The 15,802-nt window shown below is 34.1% G+C and overlaps 2 protein-coding genes across 2 annotated transcripts; one reads left to right on the forward strand and one right to left on the reverse strand.

Moving 5' to 3' along the window:
• Positions 1-307: 307 nt before the first annotated feature.
• On the reverse strand, positions 308-12,629 carry LOC148952318 (nudC domain-containing protein 2-like). The gene is made up of 3 exons (XM_089088929.1): positions 12,425-12,629; positions 2,360-2,563; positions 308-693 (listed from the first exon to the last, which is right to left on the reverse strand). Exons 1-3 carry the CDS (start codon positions 12,614-12,616, stop codon positions 598-600), a joined length of 492 nt encoding a protein of 163 aa, XP_088945055.1. The 5' UTR covers positions 12,617-12,629; the 3' UTR covers positions 308-597.
• Positions 12,630-15,001: 2,372 nt separating this feature from the next.
• On the forward strand, positions 15,002-15,556 carry LOC148952319 (zinc finger protein 862-like). The gene has a single exon (XM_089089174.1). The coding sequence runs from the start codon at positions 15,002-15,004 to the stop codon at positions 15,554-15,556; it is 555 nt and encodes a 184-aa protein (XP_088945300.1).
• Positions 15,557-15,802: the final 246 nt, after the last annotated feature.

Below are 15,802 nucleotides of genomic sequence, written 5' to 3' on the forward strand. Positions count from 1 at the left end.
TTAAGTTCTTCATCCATTGACCTACTGTAGAACCGGTTTCTTCGTTAGTTTCTTTCAGCTTAGCGCGAGACTAGACAAGGACAAGTGACAAAATAGGAAATATATAATTTGGGATATATATTTGCGCATTGCACACACACACACACACACGCATATATATATATGTATATATATATATATATATATATATATATATATATATATATATATATATATGTATACATTTTATTTACCCTTAACGTTAAATATTAAAAATGATTTTCTTAGATAAGTATAGTTCGGTAAAACGAAAAAAAAAACTCATCAATGAGTAATGTAACATATTTATACAAAGCCAATTTACACATTTCGACTCTTAAATTTAGTTAGAACACTCTATTCTCAATCTCCTAAGAAAACACAATAATTCTTATTTTTTCCTCTAAGTTGATGGGCAATTGCAATTTCAGAATTCGCTCTAATGGATAGAATCGATTTGACAATTGAACACCTCAAAAATAAATTTAACACGGACACATGGGACTAAAGTCATTTGGCTTTCTAAGAAGTCTGGTATAATCATTTCTCATTTCACTTTAAGTAATTTGTTCTTTTCTTTCATAAATTTGTTCGATTTGCCAGTTGCTCGAAGGACAGAGAGATTGGATAATTGTAGGACGTTGATTTCCAGTTGGCAAAATTGTATTCAGGGTTCTGAAAAAAAAAAGTCTATTTCACTTTCATCTCACACTCGAACTCTTGTTTGTCACTTCATGAGCTGCACTTTAGATTGTGCTTCATTATTTTTGTGTATTTCATTTTTTTTTCCACTTACCTTAAATTCACAATTGCTATCAAATTAAATTATGGTTTTAAACTTCTCACCACAAATAGAACCTTAATCAGCATAAAGATGTGTTGGAGAAAGGAAAACAGAAAATGTTTTTTGAATTTTTTCTAACAGGTAAAAATTTTCAAATTTTTAGAAAAAAAACCTTCATTCTTTGTTCATCCAACTTTGGAAATTCGCCACTGTGTACAACATGAAAGGATATAGCTCATCTTTTCCTAGTTCTCTTGGAGGGCAGTTTTATAAATTTTTTATTTAAAAGAGGTAAGGAGCCAATTTTTATAGTTTATGGCTTAATGAAGCAGCTTTGGTTCTGTTCAGAGCAGAAAAGATCTTGAATGTCTGGCTTTCATATATAGATAGTAATTGCTGAATTGTGTCCATCCTACTCATTGATGATTTCCTACCTTCCAAACAGCAAAAAGCCTCTGAAAAAGGGACAGCTGGATAAATGTTTACTGCAGAAGTCTTTGTTGAATTCCAGTTCATTTTCAATAAAAGCGTTAGATGGATCTTTATTATTTTAGCGATGGAGGCATGAGCCAATTCTAATTATAACTCATTCTTTATTTCTATATAAATTGCCAAAAATCATCGTGTTTCTGTGAAGTTTACCCCTGAATTTAATCTTCGAAGCCTAAATAGTGTAGGACAAAAGTAATTCAAAGAGGATTAGCCGAAAACTGAAAATAACTATTCACCATCACCATTTTGGTGCAAAAAACACTGGCGGAACCCTAAGATTTTTTCTGGTGCCCTTATTCCGTGTTTTTTTTCTGTTTTCAATCTTTTTTGAAATAAATTTGTTAATTCGGTTAATTATTGGGGCCCTTGTTAAATTGCCCCCCCCCCCCCTAAGATTTTGCTCTAGATATGCCTTTGGTAAAAGGTGAAGTATAAAGTAAGAATATTTGTTTTTGTTTGTTGATTTAATCTGTTTTTTCTCTTTTGCTTTGTCCTGGGTATGAAGGGAAAGAATTGTGAAAGAATACCTCTTCTGTCTAACTTGCCAGTTTTACAAACTTACCTAGCCTTAACTATTTAATATCGAGGTTTCTTTTAACAGAATAATTAGCTTACTTTAACTGAGCTGCTGACTAGATTTAAGATGTTTAAATCTTCTCTCATTAGAATCTTTATCTCTCACAATTTTTATCTATCTTTTCTCATTAATTTAAATTTCTTTTAAAATTTAAATTTAATCATGTTGAATTTTTCTAGTTTTGCCCAGAATTGTTGTATTGTCAGAGATGCTAGTAGTGCTTTTTTATTATTATTAAACCTACACTAACCCAGCAAACTGCAATTTGATTTTAACCTACAGTAGTAGGTTAATTTTGAATAAACATTTGTTATAGCGCATCTATTCGTTTCTCACACTCTCCAGTGAATTAATTTAACCACAACTGTTTAGGAAGCTCTAATATTTCTCTTCTCTTTTTCTCTGACAAGTATTCTATAAATTATCAACTCGAATATATCCTATTTTTGAAAATAAAATTCATAAGTTTGACCGTATAGCCTTAATACCTGAGCTTGAAACCTTTCAAGGTCCAATTTTTCCTTCACTTGAAATTGGATATCTTTGGGGATTTCAAAATTGTCTTCCAGCAGTGAAGTCCAAACACTTTCTTTCACAGAAGCTTCAGCTTTATTCAAAACAACACGAAGAATTTTCATATCTTCTATTGTCCAAATTATTTCGTTTTCCTTTACAGGCCCGAATAGAATCCCCTATAAAGAAAAGCAAATACGTATTTCTTCTGTAAAATCTTGACCAATAAAAACACAATTGATTCATGAAGAAAACACTAAGTAGGCATATTTAATATACCATTCGCATAGTAGCTATAGAGAAACATCAATGCCAAAAGAGACGAAAAGCTAAAAGAAAAGAGAGGCTCTTGTAGAAATTCTCAGTGGCTCAGGCGCAAGCACATTATTTTTTGGAGGGGGGATGATAAAAACAAATTTTATTTGATAATTTGAATAAAAAAATTCCAGAAATTTGGACAAATTCGGAGAAGGGATGGGCCCCAAGCTCTTGCCACCTTCCCCACGTCAGGACTTGTCCAGAAGTAAAATTGAAAAATAAAAAAAACTTTTTCATACATAAGTATCAAAGCACTTGAATCTTTGTTTTATTTATTCAGTTAATTATTTATTCACCCTAGAAAAATATTCAACTAGCACCACTAATGGTTGATAGGCCAAATAAATTTAGATTGTTGGAGTCTTAAAAGCACAATGCTAAAACATAACAGATAGAGAAAGAAATGCTTTTGATTACAAGCTGTGCAAAGTAAAGAGACAGAGAACACATATATTATAGAAACCAAAATAGAAATTTAAAGAAGAGCATACTCAAATTTACTAGTAAAACAAATATGCACCAGAAAAAAAAGAAGAAAATTGACAAAAGAAAAAATAATAATGAACCGAGCAGCAGCCCTCTTGCTCCGTTAGATCATGCTCAACTTTAGATCACGAAGAAAAGAAAAGCTATAGAAAATAATTTGAATGAAAGATGAGCAACTTAGAAGTTAAATAGAATTATAATTATAGTTTTGAAAGAAGAAAAGATAGGGATATATCAACTAGGATGGAGTTCCAAAGTGCGATTGACTGAAAATGGGGGATGTTGTCGGCTAAAGATGAACTTATGGGCAAGATAAACAGCCAAGAAGAATAACGTGGGGACCAGAAGTGCTTGCATGATGAGGACATGTAAAAGTCGACTGGATGCATAGGGACAAAGTTCCATGGTATAGCGAGTTCATTGAACTTTCTAAAATCCCTAAAATAAACTTTCAAAATAAAAAAAGCAATTGAAAGCTCCTTTCCTACTTTTTTTTTCAGAAGCCTCTAACTAAAAATCATTAAAACAAGTTCTTTTGACTTTTATAATTAAGGAAATAGACATAAAAAATCTGAGTACCGACTGGCGATGTGTATCATCTGGTCACCAGCATCTAGATGAACATGAGGCGAGGTCTGAGACACATAGCCAGCTGTAACTGTGGCATAGACGAGCGATCTTTCAGTAAATTGTTCCTCGTTTATCTTGTTTTTGGCGTGGGAGAAGGAAAAATGTATAATTTGTCTGCTGATTGTGTTTACATAGATTTTAGTACCTTTAAAGTATTTAAAAAGAAACACTTAGGAATATCTTTAGAAATAGGGATTCCCCTGAATCAACATCGTGGGATTCTTATGTAAAATCGTGTCTATTTAAAGTTTTTTCATCTTTTTTTTGATTCGATTTATCAGTAAGGGTTTTACTAAATTAAGTAAGCAAATACATCAACCACCCGCAAATTTGTTTAGGTTAAACACCCTTTTAAACGAAAAACATAATATTTATATTATTATCAACCCAAAAAAAGATCGAACGAAAAAGAGCGTTGAAGTAGAAAAAGAAATAGAGTAAAGAAAAAAAACACGACTCAACCTCACTTGACTTTGTGTGATCCTTCAAAAATCACTGAAAGAACATATTCCCAAGTCCATTCTATCTTTACGATGTTTTCGAATGTCCCAACTTTTCCACATTTTCATGGTTGCAGCAGCAGCTGCAGCCTAGTTAAGGGCAAACAATGGTCCAGAGTAGCCAGGATTTTAAAATTGCATTAAAACAACAACTGACCAGTAGGAAATTTTTAATTTAAATTTGATTTAATAATGATATCTGCCATTTATGTAAAGCTAGAAACATTTTAATCTCAATGTATTTAAACGAAAATTTGAAAAAAGAGGCCAAAACCTCTTGAAAATGGCATCAAATTAAAATGCAAGGCGCAATATTGGCATCAACATATTAAAAAATTTAACTAGGTGTTTTTAGCCTACTATTTTGGAAACCATAGAAAATCGTATTTTAGCCTCTGACTCACTGATGTTTCTTTTGTTTTTCCGGTGCTATCAGAGCACTAGAACCCCGTAGAGCGCTGTTAAAAAGATCATTTGAAGCTAATCCTTATATCTAAATGTTTTTTATAAACTTGTCTAAATAACCCCATCTTAAAGTGCAATAAGGTGACAATCGTGGATACCTTTTAGCACAAATAAGTGCTTTATTCTTATGGTGTTATATTTCTAGCACTTTGGAGGAAGGGGCAAAGCTATTACATAAGCGAGTCTTCATTCCTTGCTTTCATCTTTCTATATTATTTTTTTTTTTTTACCACAAAAACGATTTGCAAGTAATGATACTGGTATTTAGGAAACGAAAGGGATACGGAAGGTGTTGCATGGTTAGAACAGTCATGTGTGCTTGGCGACTAAATCAAAAGCAAAGTATTGTTCTGTTAATAATACCGAAGTTAATTTTGAGTTTTTTTTTCTTAGTTCATGAAGTAGTTAGACGATTAATAGATATATTTAGCTTCAGTGTTTATTTGTGTCAAAGATTGAGTCACTGTAAGATATGGCATGTAACTGTTAGTTATGGATAGTATATTTCAATCTTGTTCATCACTTCAGAAATTAAAGGAATTAGAGAGTAATAAAATATATTTTGTGTGTATATATTTTTATGTTTCGAGTGGACATTTGGACCTGGGTTGCAGTATTCACTTGCAGCTCAAAGATACAGATTATGTTTTACCGTGGAGGTTGGTCCTATATTCCGTAAACCTGGCAATTTCTTCAATATTTTTCATCTGAATTGCCAAGGGCTAAATTCAAGTTATAACTTTATTGAAGATTTAGCTAATATTTCTGTTTTTCAAGTGATAGCTTTAATTGAGACATGGCTTAATGTTCATAATTCAGAGTTGCTTGGTCTAGAGGGGTATAGTTTTTACACAAAAAATAGGCAATTACGTCAAAATGGTGCCTTGCCGTATGTATTATATCCGATATTGAAGTGACCATTCGGAGCGATTTAACTATTTATAGGGGGATGGTGTTTGAGTCACTCGTGCTTCATCTTTGTTTAGTTAATTATTTTTGCTACTTAATAGTTCTCTACCACCCACCGACTTCCTCAGATAATGAACTCTTTGATCTTCTTGGGAAACTGCTTTAGAAGTTGCCTGTGAATCTCCCATATTTTCTTGTAGGTAATCTAAACGTTGACATGATTGGAATACATACAAACAGCAGCTGACTATCGAATATTTTCATATCAATCGTATTACTTCTAGCAATTGACTGACTTACAAAGGTCATGGATATATCGGTGACATGTCTTGATAATATATTCTCTAATGTTAATCCTGATTCCCCCCGTGTTATTGTTAGTGACACTTCTGATCATTTTGGTGTATTTACTAAATATACTACTCCTCTGGGAAATAGTAGCAAGTTAATGAATGAGTTTTCTTGGCATTATGTGAATAAAACAATTATCTTGCGTTATAAGAGGGTTTTATCTCAAATGAATTGGGATAATATTTTATCAATTGCATCTAATAATGAAAAAAGATTTAATTTGTTTTACCAGATTATCCAAAGTGAATTAGAAAAGCATTGTAAAAGGAAAAAAGAACGGCGTGGGACAACCCCAAAGAAGTCATGGATTACTGAAGACCTTCTAAAATTAATGCGTATTAAGAGACAACCTTACAAAAAAAGTTCAACCACAAATGTGATATAAATGATGGAATATATAATAATTATAGCATTGCACCAAATCGATTATTAAGAAAAGTAAAAAGAGAATTTTACTCGAGGAAGTTCGAGGAAGTATCAGGATGTCCGTCAAAATCATGGCGCATGATTAAGGAAGCACTCCAGCAGCCAGGGAAAACGATCCCACTTGAAATAGTAAACCAAGAAGGCGAAATGCCCAAAAGTGCTGATGCTGTCTCGGAGATATTCGAATATTACATCTCAGCGGTAGGAAAGCGTGATACCGAAGGAATCTGCCCGACGTTACATGATCCAAGCATTTTTGACTACCTTGGTGATTATGAATCTGAGGTGTCAATATATTTTAGCACCTGTATCATTAAGTGAGATGAAACAGATCATCTACAAAACGAAAATTAATGCTTCTGGTAGTGATGTTATATCATTAAGAGTGGTTAAATTTATTCTGCCACTAATTCATAAGTTATTTTTGTCCATATTTAATTCTCTATTAAAATAGGTTTTTTTCTCTTTAAGCTTTAAAGTAGCCAGTGTTATTACTGTTTTTAGAGTGGATGAGGCAATTAACTTAGAAAATTTTAGGACGGTTTCTGTTCTTTCTGTGCTGTCACGCGTTTTAGAGAGGTTCTTTGCTGCCCGTCTTTATGCATATTTAGAGCGTCATAATGTGTAAAATCCTACCCTATTCGGATTTCGGCTTCGTTATACAACAGAACAAGCAGTTGCCTATCTAAGCAGCGTAGTTAATCAAGCGCTGGATGACGGTTACAGTGTTTTAGAAATATTTTTAGATATAATTAAAGCTTTCGACACAGTAGATCATCATCTCCTACTTCTAAATTGTGATTTTTACGGCATAAGAGAGCCTGGGTTTAACTTTCATTAGGTATTTTTAGACGAGTGATGACAGTATGTTTAGAGTAACTCAAAGCTTCCATCAAACTTTTCTATTACATGCGAAGCTTCACATTGCTCTATTCTTTTGCTATTATTCTTCTTAGTTTTTGCAAATAGTGTAGCCGTAAACATGTCTAATATAAAGAACAAGTTTAGTGAATAATTCCGTAATCCACAGGAACTGACAGTACTGATGCTAGCTGATGACATGTCGCTTGTTTGTCCCGCAAGAACTGAGAAGGGATTACTTGAATTAGGTAAACAATCGTTTGACTGAGTTTCAACTTGGATGCGTGTAAATAAACTACAAGTTCACCCGGCTAAGAGTAGTTTTATCATATTCTCAAGAATAGCTAAATATTACCCATGGATTTCTCGATTAAAATACAGTTATGGCGAGATTGGAAGGAAGTCTTGTGTCAAGTATTTAGATATTACACTTGATGAAACTTTGTCGTTTAGGAAACATGTTGGGAACACGTCAGCGATTTTATCACGGAACATTGGAATCCTTAGAGAACTAGCACACTTTGTCCCGCATCGCAGTTTAAGGTTGTTGTATTTCTCTATAATACTTCCGTATATTTTGTATTGTTCTTTGGTAAGGTTTGGGAGATTTCCGCCAATGGTGAATCAAATTGAAGTTCTCCAAAATTATTTGGTCCGCTTACCTTCGTAATAAATCTTATAGTGGTTTCTAGAGGTTGGAGTATAGAAGACAAAAAAATTTACCAGCTGCTTGCTTACGGGATTTTTATCACCAGTTATCTACGTTCAAGTAAAACAATATAATCTACCTTTTTGCTTCTCAGGCATGTTTAAGGTTATGTCTGATTGCCACAATTATAATACTCGAACAAGCAAGGCACTGTCTGCTCCAATTGCCATTACTACAAGGTCTAAGTCCTCCTTTATTTATCGGGGAATAAAATTAAGGAGTAGTAATGATAAGACAATTAATGACATAACAAGTTTTGAAGAATTTAGAAACAAAGTTAAGGAAAAAATGTATTCTAATAATGAGTTTTAAATTATTATTTGTCATTTTTATTTGTATTTGACTTATAAATTTATGGATTAGTAATAATTTGATTATTAATGGTATAAAATGGTTTGGAAAAATTTAGAAGTAAAGAGTTAAGGAAAAAATGTATTCTATTAATGAGTCCTAAGCTATTATTCGTTTTTTTCTTCTTCTTTTGTTGTTTGAGATGTGTGAAGGAGTACAGTGGATTATTTGGATAGTTTTTCCTTTTTTTTGTTGTCGTTACGGTGACTCCAGTAGTAACTCAGCAAGGAATTATGTATTTTATTTATACACATATACATATATATATATATATATATATATATATATATATATATATATATATATATATATATATATATATTTTATATTATCAGTATTTCTGGTATACTTAATTTGTGCTATAAATTAGTACTAAAATTTTCTCTTTTTTTCTATTCCTGGCACGCCTCTAGGACATCTTGCCTTAGCAGGTTCATGGGCAGGCTAGAAGATTTAGTTGAAAGACTTGTTTTTTTTCATGTATTATATAATATATATATATATATATATATATATATATATATATATATATATATATATATATATATATATATATATATATATATATATATATATATATATATATATATATATATATATATATATATATATATATATATATATAGGCTATGTATGCATTTCGTCAAGTTCTACTTTTTATTAATAAAACTAAACTAAACTATCGTATGTACTGTCATGCGATTCACATTTACTGATTTTTCTGGGCACCGAAATTAGTAAATTGTTGCCTTAATTTTAGATCTCTAGAGGTCCTACCAGGGTATCAAAGCACCGATTTTAGATATTTTTTGGAGGACTTATTAAAAGGTCAACTTGACCAGAGAAAAAGTTTTTTCTCCAGAGAGAGGATCTGAAACTTTTTAATAAATAATAATAAAAAAAAACTAACGGAGACTTTAACGGAATGCAGCCTTTCGTAACATGATACCAACCCCCCTCCCACTCCCCTCAAAAATTAGTTACTAAGACATTAGAAGCAAGAATTGAATACTTCCGACTATATATGCCATAGTTTTTCCCGATATCCCACTGCATTTTTTAGCTTTAGATCTTTGTAAACGGTAGGCTACCTCGAATCAAAATTTCCACCCTATGGCCATTCGTCATGGACTTGCAGTCATTTACTAAGTCACAGTAATTATATCTTATTTAGACGCAAGACCAAAATTTAGCAAAAAATATACACTTTAAATAACCTGCAAAGCCTTTTTTGCTCTTGAGGTCAAGGAATTCTGGACATTAGCATACAAAAGTAGAAACTTAAGTTGGTCTATATGAAAAAAATAAAAATAACTAGCTCCGTCTAAACATACCCATCAATGCACCAAAGTAATCTGTGCTTATTTCATTTTATTCGGTGCTAGTATTAGAACAGCAGTCTGTAGAGCCTTATATCGATATTTATATAGATACCCGTAGTAGCAGTGGTTATTAAAGAGCTGCTGGTTTTTGTTCAAGAGATCTTACTTTCTTTTTCAATTCATTGAGTAACGCTATAGTTCATACAACACCTGTAATTTTCAGTTACTATTCTATCCATTACAGTCTTAAGTGCCCACTTCTATTTAGTCTCCTATTTGCTTTGCCTTAGATACAGCATTTTTTATGATTAGTTAATTTCCCTACTTCAAGAAGTTTGAAGGTCTAACAATTTTTTCTTCGCTTTTTTATGGGGGGGGGGGGTATTCTGAGGGATAAAAATCTAAATTTTTTTCTTTACTGTCAATACGAGTCACTATTTGTCTGACACTCTAGTCTCCGAGCATTCTCTTTTTCCCTTTTAAAATTATTTATCAAAAATTATCTTTGCACTCAGTCTTTGTGGCTACATGAGATACGTTCAAGTACTAATTTAATCTTTCTTACATCATAGGCAGGGTTGTCACCAGCTCAAAAATAAAATCCCGATTTTTCTTCAAAAAAAATCCCGGAATTTCAAAAAAAATTCTGGAACACAGTGTTTAGATTATACTACATAGGACTACACAGTGATGACGTAAAACTCAAGGCGCGTAACACGTAGCACGGTGAAACGTGGTTTCTAGTTGTAACTAACAACTGATTGTCAATATTCTTAATATTATTTCGACGTGAAAACGTTTTGGTGGATTAGTAGGATGAACGACGAACATTTTAGGCCAAAAAATTCGCCAAGGATCGAGAAAACGTGTCGACGCACCCACATTTCATCGTATTTGAATTTACCGCCAAATAATTGACGTCACGCTTCGCAGCCATATAGCGCGTCCAGACTATCCGTTCTCTGGAAAAATGGGATGGAAATCTCAAAAAAGAAATAGTCGTCCAGACTAGACGGTTTCTTTAAAAAAAAACTTGGTGGTTTTTTCAAAAAATATATGTACAAATTTATCAGCCATCCGCATCAAATCTGATTTCTGAGCCAAAACCTATAGAAAACAAATTCAGAGCCTCATTTAGACAATTTACCTTTTTTCTTTTCAAAACCATCTTAGACAGCTATTTTTATTAATCACTTGTCCTGTCTAATCGTCTCCTTCTTCTAGCATTTTTTCCAGAAAAGCTGTCTACATTACCGCTTCCGTCCCATTTTTCCGTTTTCTGGCCGTCTGATAATTCCTACCCAGAAAACGGAAAAATGGGATGGAGGACCTGTCCACACTCCCAGATTTCCGTCCCATTTTTCCAGAAAATGGATAGTCTGGACACACTAATATTCAATATGGCTGGGCAAGTGGTAAAAGTTGCCTTTTATCACGTCTCCGCACGTCCCTTTCCCTTTTACCATACTGCTTTTCTGTTTAGCGAAAGTCTCGCCAATCAAGAAGTGGACAGTGGAACTATCATTCATCTTACAAAAGCATCCTTTTGAAATCTCAAGGCCCGACAAGGCCCGGAATCCAGGTTCACTACCCAGAAAACCTGGATTCCAAACGTACTAAAATCTGAGAAAAATCCAAACGATTTCATTCAAACATTCAGTCCGCGGATTCTCCAGTGTGTGCAAAAAAGGAATCAGCTGCTTTCACACGAAAGAATCCGGAAGAAAAACAGACCCCTTTTTCCTGAATCTGGGTATATCGAATCCAAATTTCTTATTATTAAACCCAGCCTTTGGGTAATTGAAGATAAAACTATAAAGCAACAGCCAAAAAAACTGTTAATACGGAGTTATTAGTAAAAAGCACTAAGTAAAGCAAGCAACTAAATAATAATTAGTTTCTATGATATTTATTGGTACGGTACATTAATCATTTCGGTAATCACAACTCAAATGAAAACCCTAAGAAATTGGACAAATGAGCTTCAGTAAATCAAACTAAGCTCGGTTCGCACAAGTATAAACACCAAGTCTTCCAGACAAACATTTTCAATTTTTCTTCGTTTATCTGGAGATTCATCTGCGATTTTCAAAGTTTGGAACTTAAATACTGAGTGGAATGCGCATGAAAGTGTCTAAAAATATTAGAAAAATCTGTGGAATACGCTGATAGCGATCTTTTAAACCAATTGATGTACGTTCTTTAAACAACACAAATGTACCTATATTGAACCTAAACTATTGAAACTTGCTACAACCTAAGGAAATCAGAGAATGCTGGCAGATCATTTGGTCATGACTTTATAAAACTAATTTCTCACGAAGTTTCATCTGCAAAACACCGAATTAAAACTAATTTTATTGGAGTCGAATTTTCAAAAGTCAAATCCCGAGCAAAAAAATCGTTGTCCCATTGTAATAGCGCAAATTCAGAGGCAACAAACAAAAACCGAGAATATTCGTGATACAGTACAGAAAAAAATAGTATACTATCAGCCAAAATTATTGAAAATTTCTTTTTAATAAAATAAATCCCCCTTTTTAGCAAAAATCCCAGTTTTTAGCAAAAAATCCAGGTTTTCTTACATAAATCCCGAAAATCCCGGACACAAAAAAATTCACGGCCCGCAAAAAAATCCCGGAAAACCAGGATTAATCCCGGAGGGTGGCAACCCTGATTATAGGTACTTCCTTGTTAAAATGAGTCTCTCACCTGAAGAATAATATTCCCTGCATTCTTGCAACAAATGTTCCTGGAAAGTAATGTCACTGTTACATCTCTTCCTTTAGTCCCTTCGGGCAATTCAATTTCGATAGTTACATCGTAAACCGTTTGTGACCAGCTTCCCCATGGCGTTGAACATCGGACAATGCCCGCTTTCTCGTCAAAAAAGGATAGCTTCATTCTTTTATCGTTAAGGGAAGACTGTTTCAGCTTAGGCTTAATATTGATGAGAGAAGACCTTTAAAACAGAGAAGGGGGAAAGAGCCTGCGTATAGCGATGCAATTGCTGGCCACTGGAGACTGAAATCATCCGCAGAACAGGGTTGCCAACTTGCACACTTTTCGTGTGAAACGCATTCTTTTTTTTCATTGGACTCTTTCACCCCACTAACCCGATTTTCACTCTTTTTGCCCATTATTTGCTCTTTGCACTCTTTTTTGCACACTTTTATGAAATGATGATAGAAAAAGTATTAAGCGAAATAGAAAATTAAGATTAAACAATTTAAGTGCAAAAGATAGAACAGTTAGCCAGTATGATCTCTAGGCCGTCCCCCAGGCGTCTTTCTCATTTTTTCCACCATTTACCAAGAAGTAGATCAAAGCATAGGTAACCAGTGAAAACGTGGTAAATTCAAATCAAGTTTCATAGAAGGACGTTGAAAGCTGTTGGGCACAACCGTTCTTCATGGAAATGGAAAAGTGAGTATGAAACATGAAGTAAGGAGATGTAGAAGCAACAACCAAAATAAACCTACTAAAGTCTAATCTCAAACTGATAAAGTTCTGCAAAGACTTTAGGCCTGTGCACCATTGTAAAGCGTGAATGACCCATATCTTCTTGTGATAGCCATTTTTTCTGAAATTAACATCTTACCAGCCAGGGGTTCAAGAATTTGCTTTAGATGGGACCCATACTATCAAAATGATAAAAAAGGGTAAATTAGGAAAATCTGGGGTAGCCTAAAATTGTAGTTAGACTTTAGACACTTTTTGCTATCTTGGAAAGCAGTTGAGTTAGATGAATGACACTTTCAGAAATGAATCCAGGGCCAAAACTATTCGAACCAATTGAAAATGACAATGAAAATAGTCAAATATTGAACAGTTCATATTTTTGATCTTTGCATAAAGTGAACATACCACTTGATGCCTTTTCTTTTGCTCTTTCCGAATATAATAATAGTTTTTGGGGCAAATTCACTTCCCTCCACCCAAATATACCAATTCAGGGTATATATTTGCACATTGGGGTGGGAGTGAGGGTGAAGTTCTTACTTACCTCTATAGTCAGAATTGCCTCTTGAATCCAAATTTAACATTCCTTTGCGTCGGAAATGAACTTTACAAGCCCTCCCCCCCTCTAATGAGTAAATATATACCCTAGGGTATGGGAGTAAAGTGAATATACGCCAAAAGCAATTAGTATATTTGGAAAGAACATAAGAAAAGGCATCGAGTGGTATCTTTACTTTATTCATAGGTCAATAATATGAACTGCTCAACATTTACCAAAAAATGAGAAATATAGTATCAAAAATACAGGTATACTAAAAAATGATCCTTTCTGTGGGTGCTTGAATTATGCGGGCCTATCTTAGGTTTCATAAGATTTTTGAAGACTCGAAATTTCAGTTGGGGGAGGGGGGCAAACTGTGACCAGGTATTAAAATCCACCACATCTATTTCACTTGCTGAATTTTAAGTAGGACTGAGTTTAAAACGGCTTTGTCTTTGCCAAGCATGGCTTATGAACAAAGCTTGGCAGAAGTACTAAGTGCTTATATTTTCAATATTAAGCAAAACTGATTGTAGAATAGGCTAATCACCCCTTTTAACTTTCCCGAGAGTTTATACAGTAAGCAAGTAATCTTGTACAAGAGACAAAGAGAAAAAAGATGGCTAGTCTTTCTGTCCAAGCCTTTTTCCTTTTTTGCATAATTATTTCAGCCTTGGTTTTTAACACGATTAAAAAACAGGAAGTTTTTTCAACTGAAAGTAAGGAGCAAAATCAAAACTTAAAACGAACAGAAATTACTACGTATTTGAAGAGGGTCGCCCCTTCCCCAAGACCTCGTTCTTTACGCTAAAGTTTTTTAGTCCTTTTAAAAAAGCTTCTTGTTACTTTACTTAAACAACCCTTGTGTTTCAGGAGTCTTTTTTTTAAAGAATTTGGACAAAATTTAAACTTTAGCGTAGAGAGTGAGGTGCTGAGGAGCAGGCAACCCCCTTCATATACGTTGCAATTTCTGTTCGGTTGAAGTTTTAATGTTGCTCCTTACTTTCAGTTGAGAAAACTAGTTTTTTTCATTTAATGTCTGATCGTTTTTTAAATGACGCTAGGACTTAGCTTACTATAAAGTGTGTTATAAAGATATAGTCGGATGTGTGGCAAACGTGAGGTGCCATCTTCGGACAAACTTCCACAAGAGCAGGGTTCAGAACAATCAGACATCAATGCTGCAGCATGAAGACCTTCCCAAAAAATTATATACTGAGTCTATAATTTAAGTCAGCTTGAAGCTTACGTCGTGGGTCGTTTTGGAATACTTTCCCATTACAAAAATGGACATTTTAATCCCAGTCCCGAAAAATACTTTTGGAGACTTAGAACTTCGTAAAAGCTTCACTCAGGGCAGAACTAAAATTAGTGGGATAAGTAGACACGTCATTGCCCCTGCAGAAAGAGATATGCTCTCTTGTGAACTGAAGAAAACTCATATCTCTTTACTAGTTGACGAATCTACCGATAAATCTTGGCAGAAGGTCTTGGTCCTTATTGCAAAGTATAAATACTCCAAAGATAAAGTGCGAGAAGGCTTTCTGGGACTTTTGCCAGTAAGTGATGCCAGTTCAGAAGGGCAAAAACGTCTAATACTAGGAAATTTGGAAAGCCTAGGAATACTTTTGCAAAATTTGACGACGATTGGCTTTGACACTGCCAGTGTCAACACTGGACATCAAAAAGGTCTTGGTGTAGTATTAAAAGAGTATGTGCCAGATTTGTTTGTGCTAGGCTGCACTAGCCATTCCCTTGCTCTCTGTTCTGCATATGCAGCTAAGAAATTGCCAGATGGAATTGACATTTTTATTCGTAACGTAGTTGCATATGGCATATAGCCCAAAAGGACAGGATGAAAATAAAGATCTACCAAAATTTCTGTCATGCGGAAAACCATAAGCTTTCGCAGACTTCAAGTACGCGATGGCTCACCCTTGAAGCTTCCGTTGAAGTGGATCCTTGAGCAGTGGAACCCACTCCTTTTATTCTTTCCCAACCATGGAGAAGGTGACTCCGCTGGAGAGTCAAAGAAAAGGCTAATAAAATTCTTGCTTTTATGCGTGATTCCTCTGTGAAACTTACTT

This window comes from Artemia sp. Qi Xiang Cuo, chromosome 5 (assembly GCF_049724085.1).
Source record: "Artemia sp. Qi Xiang Cuo chromosome 5, ASM4972408v1, whole genome shotgun sequence".
Lineage (NCBI taxonomy): Eukaryota > Metazoa > Arthropoda > Branchiopoda > Anostraca > Artemiidae > Artemia > Artemia sp. Qi Xiang Cuo.

Bases quoted from the DNA above. Each gene is read 5' to 3' on its own strand.
- LOC148952318 (XM_089088929.1), bottom strand. From the start codon at position 12,616: ATGAAGCTATCCTTTTTTGACGAGAAAGCGGGCATTGTCCGATGTTCA. The intron at 2,564-12,424 runs GTGAGAGACTCA...TTTTCTTTATAG, and splicing joins CAGGGAATATTATTCTTCAG to GGGATTCTATTCGGGCCTGT. The intron at 694-2,359 runs GTATTAAGGCTA...TTTTTTTTTCAG, and splicing joins TTGAAAGGTTTCAAGCTCAG to AACCCTGAATACAATTTTGC.
- LOC148952319 (XM_089089174.1), top strand. From the start codon at position 15,002: ATGGACATTTTAATCCCAGTCCCGAAAAATACTTTTGGAGACTTAGAA.